We start from the raw sequence: 11226 nt of genomic DNA, 5'->3' as shown, positions 1-11226 counted from the left end.
GGATGAAAAAAGTGAATTTTCTTAAAACAAGTCAAATAATCTTAACAATATTCAGTCTTACTAAGAAAATACATTGAAAAACAAGTGTAATAAGAAAAAATGCTGAATTCAAGTTTATTACACTTGTATAGATTTTCCTTTTTTGCAGTGAAGTTGCAGGATACTGGGCCTCAGGAACTGCAATTGCCCAGCCCTGGTTTAGAGCCTTACTAATACAGAAAAGTAACAGCAACAATATCTTAGACTCATAGTTATAGTGAAGGAAAAGTTCATAAGGTAAGTAATAGCTATGTTTGCCATTGTTTAAATTTCAGTTTGGTTATATAAGGTACTTGTGATTTCATTACATGCTGGGCCAGCTTCAAGGCATCCTTGGCAAATATTACTGCAGCAGCCCAGGTAAAAAAAACACACAGCAGTGAAACAAGGCTTGCTATACCTCTGGTAAAGATAACATTACTAGTTATTAGTTCATAAAATATAACTTAATATACAATGCTTTAATTAAACATGGTTTTCAAACAAATAGTCTACTGCTGTTTCAAGGTATTATACCCTGTCATAAAGTTAGCCTCTTCGTTATTACAGAATCTAACAACAGTTCCCTTTCCGAGAGGGAGCAATCTGTGATTCTTCTATATATTATTTCTGAACATCCGTAGGTTCTTAAAAAATCAGGAGTTAGGTTCCAGCTGCTCATAAATGCACACTAATAGTAACTACTAACCTGAAGCAACAGATATATATACCACCCTGAATAATATTGTGTAATCATCATAGGTTTTGCCTCCCTCACACATGATTATCTTAGGAATACACCCTGCTCTTGAAGCTTTTTTTATTTTTACATTGGTTGACTCTTATCTTCTTAATGTTGTAATGTTCTCTGTTTTCTGTTCCTTTCATCTCATACAGGTATTGAAGCGAAGCAGACTTCTAGGAGTTACTGTATATCTCCTGTGTTGTTTATTTGAGTTTTCTTTTTTTTTTTTTGCTGTATTCTCTCTTTTTTTATGCCCTCTTTCCTGTCTCTATCTCTTTCTCTCTTCCCTAGGTTATTATCTACCCTTTTTTTCTCACCTCCGTTTCTGTCCTTCTGTCTGCTTATTACGATTTTACTCTTAAATAATTTTAAATAAAGTTATATATACAAATACCAATTACAATCTTACAGCAAGAGTCATAATCGTCTACATGTGAAATGACACATCTTTTGTGTTATCATCTAGTTCTGGGATATCCATTCCCAGAGCTATTGTACTTTGGCAAAACAGTTCAGTCTGAAAAACTCACATGAAGAGAAAAGACAATTAGGAGAAATGTATTAATACAATTACTTTGTCTTAGGCGCTCACACCTCGGCAGGAAACTAGTGCTAGAAAATACTAGAAAATAGTGCTTAATTTTGATAGATATGCATGAACAGGAGCAAAAATAGGGCTGTTCCCCCCAGGCCTGAAACTGGTGGTGGAGTGGAGATAGATGAAGTTGGTCAGTCTGTAGACTGCTGGTTGGTGAGTCGGTATGCTGAGCTTTATGGGGAGATCCTGTGGACTGCGTGAGCTGATACTAGAGCTTCACTCAGGGACCTGGTTGATGGAATTCCAGTTGGATAACACATGTTGAGAGAACTGGTCCATGATGAGAAAGCATGAAGCAACGGTGGAGAGGAAAAACTCCCCGTTGGGAAGAAACCTCTGGCAGAACCAGGCTAAACATGGCAGTCTTCTGCTGTACCCGTTAAGATGAGACTGGCCATTTAGGTCCTCTGAATGGCAGCATTTTTTCACTAAAAACTATTTCACAAAGGGACACTTGAAATTCAAAATACCTGTGGCAGCCTATGGCAATGATTAAAACAACTAATTTAAGTTAATTACTATATTAATGATTATGTTTATTCTGTTAAGTGATGCTGATTAGAGGTTGAATTAAGCTTTTAAACACAAGCTGTTCCAGTTCAACTGTTATATTATTGGAATGTCACAGAAACATTTAAATGCCTTTGTCTGTTCTATGCCTCCAGCTCATTGTTGTCCTCTGAGCTTAATTAGGGGCAACTGGCATCTTATGGTTGGTGAAAGTCCCTCTTCTCTCATGAAAAATTATTTAACAGTACCTGATTTAAAGTACACTTTAGTAGTTCCACTTTATTGAGCTCTGAACTGTCTTTTAAGAAGAAGAACAGTTAACAGCAATACAGCATCTGTTTTAGAAGGAAGATTATTTCAGCTACAATTATTTGAACAGATGAAATAATTTTTGCATCATTGAAGGAATTTTTTTTTGCACAGTTCGTGCTTGCAGGATCAGTCTCAGCAGAGCTCTGAAAGGCATTACATGCAATTCCTACACTGATGACTTTTAGTATAGACTGCTGAGATCAGAGTGGTAAAAGATGCTTGTGATTGAGGCTTTGCTACTCAGTAAGTGGTTTATGTCAAGATGTATGAGTTGTTCTGTTTTGATGAGACCCACAGGTCATTCAGGGGAAGGCTATATTAGTGATAAACACGAAACATGTTTGACCTGATATGTTGCAATAAGAATAAAAGCACACAAAAAAACGATTATCTGAGAAAACTAGATATACACTGAAATATTTCTTGACTAATATCTATATTAATTAAGTCATTTAATTGTTTATTTAGTACACCAAGGCATGTTGGCTAGTAAAGAGGGAATATCAGTACAACTCAGCAATAGTGTTCCTATTATGGTCTGGAACCATTATGCCCAGCTGATTGATTTCACTCGGGGAGAGGTATAATTAGAGACTGAATACCACCCACTACACTGCCCTGGGTCATTGCTGGACTTAGCGGAGGAAAAGAAGTAGGTCCTAGAAAACTTGGCATGGATCTAATCTTACAGCATCTATGAGACATTAATGATTCCAGAATCCTTTTGCAGTGATTGGTTCGTTCAGAGAAGCACATCCAGGAGGTCTACTATTATAGCAAGTGTTTTTATTAATGTTTTTTCTTATATTTTGCTTCTTATATCCTTACTATGTTTTTATTTTCCCAATTACTGTATATATTATTTTACATATTCCCCCTCTTTGCATATTACTTTTAGCTAATTTATTGTTAAAATGAAATGGAAGAGGAGGGGTCTTTTTTCTATTGCCTCAATTTTGTATATTAAACCTGTTTTCCTGCCTTTTTTTATTAAACAAGGAATTCAAAGCTTTCAAGACAAAAACCCAATTTACAATAAATGTTGTCATAATTTTTTTTTCTTTTTTTCAGCCTTAAGTTATTACATTAAACTGCTGACTTGTGGTTTGCGCTCTAAGATGCCGTCTTAGCATTAAATAAGAACAGGAGAAGTGCAGAATCTATTTACTGGTGTGACAGACTCAGATTTACTGTGGACACAGACCCATACTGTGAAATCCTATTTGGAAATTGTTAGCTGTTACCCATCTAAATGGATACTGAACCAGGGTTTTCAAACAGGATCCACCTTTAATTCAATTTAAGTCATAACCTACAACTTGTTTTGCTTCATTCGGTTTAAGTGTTTACAAAGCTTATTTTTGAGAGTGGGAAAAGTAAACTTGACCTGCATTAGAGTTGACTAAGTATATATATTTGTGTGTGTTTGTATGTATATATAGTGCCAGGAAAATAAGATTTACTATATTTATTTTGTCAATTTTAATAAATAAATACAAAACAAAAACACAGAAAAGAAGGAACAAGAAAAAAAATAATTCTTTCACTAACCAGATGTAAGGATAGGATATTGAATCTGTGACCTGACCAATTCCAAAACCTGCCCTAAAAACTTGAAATAAGAGATCACTGATTAACAAGTGATTATACTAGGAGATTATGGGCTGATTTCCCAGATCCTCTTAGCTTATCTTCTTATAACGTGACTAAGGGGTATATAACCATGGCTACATGTAAAAGGAAGAGAGCAGAGACAGCTGCATAGACAGAGCTTTAGGTTTTACAGCTTCCTGCTACTTCAGATCACAGTCTGAGAAGATGGAGAATGGCACAGAAGGCAAGAACTTCTACATCCCCATGAACAACAGGACGGGGCTCGTGAGGAGTCCCTTTGAGTATCCACAGTACTATTTGGCAGATCCATGGCAATTCAAGTTGCTAGCGGCGTACATGTTATTCTTGCTCATCACTGGCCTCCCCATCAATGGTCTGACGCTGGTGGTCACAGCTCAAAACAAGAAGCTCCGGCAACCCCTTAACTATATCCTTGTGAACTTAGCCGTTGCAGGATTGATCATGATCCTCTTCGGATTCACAGCCACCATCTACTCTTCTGTGATGGGCTATTTTGCTATGGGACCCCGTGGCTGTGATATGGAAGGTTTCTTTGCTACACTTGGAGGTAAAGTTTAGAAATGTATAAACCTTCTTACATGTAAATTATTGTTAGCTCAATTAGCCATTCACTGGTTTAACACGACTACTTGTTTTATTCTTTGTTTACAACAGGTCAAGTATCACTATGGTCTCTTGTGGTTTTAGCTATTGAGAGATACATTGTGGTCTGTAAACCAATGGGTAGTTTCAAATTTACTGCTACCCACTCTGCAATTGGTTGTGGATTTACCTGGCTGATGGCTATGTCCTGTGCATGTCCTCCATTGGTGGGCTGGTCAAGGTGAGAAATAACTTGTTTTGATAGCATACTCACACCTGTAAGGCAGTGGAAGGAAAATTAGACAATCCCTTTTGAGTTACTTTAAAGCTTTTGTTATTTCTTGCCTTTATATTTGGTTCCTGGTTTGGAGTTTTTCAAAATCTTTCCATTGCAATATTGCATGTTTGGTATTTTTCAAAGCAGTAACATATACAACTGTGCTTTATTTTTTTCTATGTATAACATGTTAATAACAACCCTGGTGGGAGATTATTCTAACATGCAAACAAATGTATAAATTCTGAAGTCTTAATATTATTAAATAGCATCCACAGTGTATTTCCACAAATTGCAGTAGAATCACGGAGATGAGACAGATGAGCTGGATTTTTCCACTGTCAGTAAAAGAAACAATTTTAACAGATATTTAGATATCCTCTACTGCACTTTTTTTATTCCAAGATCAGGACTATTCTTTATAAGTTATAAACATCAACTAACTAACAACTTAAGAAAAGAACAAATGGCTTACACAGTTGTGCTCTCTCTATAGGTATATACCTGAGGGTCTTCAGGTATCCTGTGGACCCGACTATTACACCTTGGCCCCAGGCTTCAACAATGAATCATATGTGATGTACATGTTCAGCTGCCACTTCTGTTTCCCTGTTTTCACAATTTTCTTCACATATGGAAGTCTTGTGATGACAGTCAAAGCTGTAAGTCTTGAGGTTTAACCCATTTTATATCTATTCATATGACTTACATCTTGTTAAATGCATATGTTGCTTTTTGCACAGATCTTACAAACTTACTGCCAATAGGGAATTTAACTTACTATTCAGTCCAAACTGTATCACCTGTGTGCTCAGTGTAGTATTTTTGAACAATTGCATGCTTTAAATATTTCTTTTCTGTTATGCTATAAAACATAGTTGCTCAGGGAAATACCTGATGGAATGTCAAGATTCGAAATCCTTAGGAAATATATTTTATTTATATTGGTAACTTGCAATGCATGTGACCTGAAACCTCTGTTTTTTTCATAGGATGGTATTTCGACCCAAATATAAGAAACTCTCAGGAGATGTAGTTAAATTTAAAGATTTGGCTGCTGGAAGACATATGAATCACTGTCTGGGGCCCCGTGAAACAGGGCAACAACCATTATGACAAGAAGGAAGAAATTTGAGAAGAGCCAACAATTGATAGAAAAATATTAGGGAGGATTTCAAGAGGATTTGTCTTACTGAGGCTTGGGTTCTGAGGATCTTTGGGGAGAAACAGTTTGTCCAAGATATTTGGCTTCATGTGGTAGCAGAGTTTAGAGCTGCAGTGAGATTGTTGGAGGGCAAAAGGTTCCGAGGGAGCAAGGAGGGCTGCTGGAGATTTTAATCTGCAGATTTTATGAACAGAATTGAAGGGGTTCTTCCAGTAGGTCCTTCAAAGAGAAGGTTCTGAGGTAGACCTGAAAGGTTACCTGCATGTCAAGCTGTGATTACCTGGTTTCACCGAAAGGATGCCTTGCTTGCTTAATTTACCAATGCAAGCAAGGTTCAACTAGTCTGTGGCTCAATCCGAACATCCTAAATTGTAGTTCCTACCATCTGTTCCTGGCACCTATCCATTCACCTTTCACAAGGTTAACAGGAACAACACTAATCGGGGTAGTAAAAGAGATCCGGACTGCTGTGCTGAATCCAGACAGTCTTCAGTCTTAATGATGTCATTTTATGGCATACACACACATGAATGACACTGGTCAAATTGGGACTACAGCCTTCCCAAAAAGAACTACAAAAAACAAAAGTTCACAAGTAGTGAATGGCTGAGGCTTTCTATTATAAAACAGAAAGCATATGAAGAAGTGTATTTTAGCATGTGTCACACAGAGTACATGTTAATCTCCCTGACGTGGGCTGTGCCAATATATCTGTCATGCGAAGGATTATGTGTAACCATATAGTTCCTAGAAGTGGCTAGCGACATAAAGAGTTCATTGGCACTAGGAAACATACCGCTCCTTAAGAATAAGTAACTCCTTGTCCTAGCTCTTTCCTAATTGCCTACTCTATTTTTGGATTGCACTTATTATGGACGTACCTTGCCATGTTTTAAATACCCTGAATGATTTAAGGTATTCAGGTCAAGCAACCGTTGTTGCACACATAAGAAGATATTGCAGTCAATTTTGGAGTTCATTGAGAAACCATACAGTACACCATACAATGTGAATATGCACATAATCTTTTCATCAAAGGTGTTGATAGGCAATTGCTGATAAATTAACTGCATTTCCTTTCTTGAGATATGTCCAAATTAAACATCAAATAATAATATTTAATTCCTCAAAATTAATTTTATGATATGTAGCTTATGAATTGTTGTCATTTCTGGCCAAATGATGGCACTAATATCCTCTCTGTCCATTATTTTGCCCCCTGGTGCTGGATTCAACAAATAAGAAGTATAGTTTTGAACTAAATTGCCATTGCCATGGAGTCAGATTCAGACAGTTTCAGCTATATAAAACCCTAACAACAAAAAAATGAGCCAGACTCGGCCAACTAAGCCTGGCACATGAACTAACCAAGTTTAATCTGGATTTGGATCCCTAACAATTATAATGCCGGAAAAAATAAGGTTAATGAGATTCATACTTTTCCGGAGCATCATTCCTTTACTTGTCTTGCCTGCTAGGGCGTACTTCTGTCTAAATTACATTATCCTTTTTTTCCTAACTGTGAATCCTGATTTAACTGTACCATGAAATTACATACTACTTAACACTGGCATTAATCTGTTGTCGAATTGATTTCCAGGCTGCAGCCCAGCAGCAGGACTCAGCTTCCACCCAGAAAGCTGAGAAGGAAGTCACACGCATGTGTGTCCTGATGGTGTTCGGCTTCCTTCTTGCTTGGGTCCCATATGCCTCCTTTGCTGCATGGATTTTCTTCAACAAGGGAGCTGCCTTCACAGCTACAGCCATGGCCATACCTGCCTTTTTCTCAAAGAGCTCAGCATTATTTAACCCTATTATCTATATTCTCATGAACAAACAGGTCAGTTGTCCATCGCTGTGGTTACACATTGTATTATTGCAAAACTTTCAAAAAATTCTAATTATGTTTAATTGAAATTCATTTTTGTTGGAATACATTTTATTAGAAGTTGCCATTAAGAAGAAACATTTTTGTGAAATGGCTATCTTCTGTACTACAATATAATTATCCATAAGCTTTTAGTTATTGGTCGAAGTCTGCTAATAAATGTATTTGTCTTTCCAAAAGTTTTAATGTTATTTTCCCATGGGAATAAAATACAACATTGTAACTATATTAGAAAAACCTAAATGTTATGTTATATAACTCTTCATGCTTTGATTTCAGTTCCGTAACTGCATGCTGGCAACAATTGGAATGGGTGCTATGGTTGAGGATGAGACATCAGTGTCAACCAGCAAGACAGAAGTCTCAACTGCAGCTTAATGATAACAGCAACATATCTACAGTCGAACTCCTTCCTGATGTTTTCCTAAAGCTGAATGTTATGGACACAAAAATACAGCAATGAATTCAAGAAAAAACTTTTTGCAACAAATGGACTTTAATCTCTAAATACTGGCCTGTGACATTTTGCTGTACACATTTATGAATAATATCTACATTTGAAGAAAAAAAAAAGAAAAAAAAAAGGACTGTAAAATGGGACACAGCCTCAATTATGTTTCCTTGGTGGATTGTTGGTAACATCTGCTTGTTAAATGTTCAGATGGTGAGTGGGTGAGATTCACCTTTGTATATTTGAAATGGGAAATTGTGCATATGTTTCAGCCTCTGTCCTAATAGCCTGTAAATATTTTCTAAAAAAAATGTAGAAAAACAGATTAAATGCATGCATGAAAAGATGTATTGGTTTTTGCTTCCTTGTTTTTAATGAAAGTACTTGAATAAGTGAAATTTTCGCTCTGTCATATCACGTGACAGAGAGACCTACTGGGGTGCAGACTAGACCGGACCAGGCAATTGAACCAAGCCATCAGCTCTGGGGCTGGTCCCGGTCCTGTGCCAGTCAGGGTTTTGTCTTTAAAAATATCTTAAAAATTGTAAACAGCTTAAATTTGCATAAAAGCAAGTGTGCCTTACATATGATATCTATTGGCATGATTCTATATTAGTTTGTCTTAGCTGGTCATAAGATAAGGAATTTATTGATTTTTGTTTCTCAAGAGTGCTTTATTCAAAGATTTGTTGACGATCCCTAACTGCACCACAACGTGTGGGAGGAGGGAGCAGCTGAGAGACACTGGCCGACATCGGAGTCCCCCAGTCGGATCAACCGTTTGCTAGATCCCGCTGACCCCGCTTGAATATCCAATATCCAACTGCAAACCAATATTCACTGCAGTGCTGACGGCTCAGTTCTGCTGCACTGTAGTCGACCAAAATCCTGGACAATTTTGAAATTCCCCCCGAGATTTTTTTAGGTATAAGAATTAGGACATGTTCGGACATCTGGTCACCCAAGGTCAGGGGTTCCGATCAGAGCAGAACAGATAGATCCAGGGTTCCAGAAATCTACAGAGCGTTTAGGCAGAATCAGAGTTCCATGAGTCAAACAGCAAGGTCCGGCTGACATGATCAGACGGAAACAGGTAGGCACAGCAGTTGACAGGCAGACACAAGACATGGTACCAGGGAAGGATCTAGGACTCTAGGAGATCAGAGGCTTAGCCCTGAGGGTGAAGATGAGAGTGTAGACTTTCTGGTAAATCCCGTCCCAATGTAAAATATGACAGATTAAGCCAGGTTTACACTGTGCGATTTTTTTCAATCGTTGCACGCAGCTGCAGCTCACACTGTACGATAAAAACGGCAGGGTCTTGTCGTACAGTGTGAGTTCACAGCTCACGATGTGTGAGCATGTCACCTGATGTATGTCAGGTGGCTAAAATAAGTATTATTTTTTTTTGTCCTGCTATCAGCCAGTTTCCATCCTCTTATATTAGCAATGTAAAATTATAAATGCACACTAAGTGGTGGAAATATGTGTTTGGGCATGGTGACTGACTTTTATTTTTCAGGCTAAAGTTAGAAAAACACAAAAGTTGGAAAAACACAGACTCTCTTGCCGTTTAAAAGAACAACACAAAACTGCTTAAAAAGGACTTGGTCTATTTTTTTATTTATTTTATAATTTTGTAAAACAACAACCTTGACATGATTATAGGAGTTGTTTTAAGCAAGAAATCAATCAAAAGCACCATGAAAATGGTAACACCCACGATGTCCCCTTCACTGGCTTAAATGCGCGCTCCTGACACAAGGGAAACAGAATTTCATACAACACCGGGACAAAGAACGTCTCAAAGTCAGTCAGAGTTTCACATACTTGGGACATCAGTCTTTTTAGCAAAAGCTAGTGGTGACAACTTCTTCCTCTGCACGGGAATGCTACAGGTTGCTTTCCTGCACATGCTGCCACTATCTGGAGAATTCCAGTACTGCACACTTTACTCAGATCAGCTTAGAAGTGAGATCTGGGGCTCTTGGGGAAACATGTGGGGCTGCAGCCCAAGTAGCCGCCCCCTAGATCTGTTACTGCATGGTACCAGGAGAACTGCGGAACTTTACACTGGCTCCCTCCACTGAGCTGAAAAAGGAACAAAGCACACTCAGTGGATAAGAGCCAGGACTACGGGACTTTAAACTAGCTCCCCCTGCAGAGCGAAAACAGGAACAAGACACGCTCAGCGGGCAACAGCCAGGACATAATCAGGAGACGACAAGACAAACACTAAAACCCTCTCTAACCACTGGCCCCCGAGAACGAGGACATGAACCACGGGTATAACTCAAACTGAAACTAACTAACAAAAATACAATGATCTGGCCCCGATTGCTGGGCTGAGCAGATATGTATAAAGCAGCAGGCTCAGGTGGATAAGATGAGTGATAATTAGTGATTGGGGAGGGTTCAGCAGGTGATTGAAGTAAGCAATTAGACCAGCTATCAGGGTAACGAACATGACGCGTTCCATCTAGGATTCTATTTTGAAGACACAAATGTCAGAGTTTTGGTTTTTTGTAGAGCTCTTAGATGCATCACAATTCAGGAGCAAGAATTTGTAAAAAAAAAAATAAAATAAAAAAAAAAATACTGAGAGATAAAATGCTCAAGTGGGTAAAGGATGCTTCCATATATCATATCCAGCTTTCAATCCTAACTACAAATAGATTTTGGTGATATACTGCCCTTTTTTTAGTGCTTTTTTTTTTCAATCTCCGTAAGTGAATAACTAAGTAAACACATATTTCTATAGCAAATTTCAGCTGCTAGACAATACAAAGTGCTTTAAATGATAAAAGAATAAGGACAAGTAATTTACAGATTGGTCCACACTATGTCCAGTCGAGCATCCAAAAACTGTCTGTCTGTCTATTTATCTATTGATTTATTATTGGAATAGAGATTTCTTGTTTTAAAGACAGACAAAAATATCAGTAGCAGTTTAAAAAAAAAAAAAATATATATATATATATATATATATAGTGTTTTTATTTGTCTCATAAAGATGCATTACAAATTATCTCTATTCTTCTTAGT

The 11226-nt window shown here is 37.6% G+C and overlaps 1 protein-coding gene across 1 annotated transcript; it reads left to right on the top strand.

The window, feature by feature from the left end:
* Window positions 1-4001: 4001 nt before the first annotated feature.
* On the top strand, window positions 4002-8329 carry LOC107101918 (green-sensitive opsin). The gene is made up of 5 exons (XM_015401007.1): window positions 4002-4365; window positions 4473-4641; window positions 5174-5339; window positions 7443-7682; window positions 8010-8329. The coding sequence occupies exons 1-5, from the start codon at window positions 4002-4004 to the stop codon at window positions 8106-8108; spliced, it is 1038 nt and encodes a 345-aa protein (XP_015256493.1). The 3' UTR covers window positions 8109-8329.
* Window positions 8330-11226: the final 2897 nt, after the last annotated feature.

This window comes from Cyprinodon variegatus, unplaced genomic scaffold, assembly GCF_000732505.1.
Source record: "Cyprinodon variegatus isolate N-32 unplaced genomic scaffold, C_variegatus-1.0 Scaffold1172, whole genome shotgun sequence".
Lineage (NCBI taxonomy): Eukaryota > Metazoa > Chordata > Actinopteri > Cyprinodontiformes > Cyprinodontidae > Cyprinodon > Cyprinodon variegatus.
The sequence above is the reverse complement of the archived record's forward strand: the minus strand, read 5'-3'. Positions and strand labels throughout refer to the sequence as shown.

Coding starts and splice junctions, on each gene's coding strand:
- LOC107101918 (XM_015401007.1), top strand. CDS start 4,002: ATGGAGAATGGCACAGAAGGCAAGAACTTCTACATCCCCATGAACAAC. Junction 4,642..5,173: donor CCATTGGTGGGCTGGTCAAG/GTGAGAAATAAC, acceptor CTCTCTCTATAG/GTATATACCTGAGGGTCTTC. Junction 7,683..8,009: donor ATATTCTCATGAACAAACAG/GTCAGTTGTCCA, acceptor CTTTGATTTCAG/TTCCGTAACTGCATGCTGGC.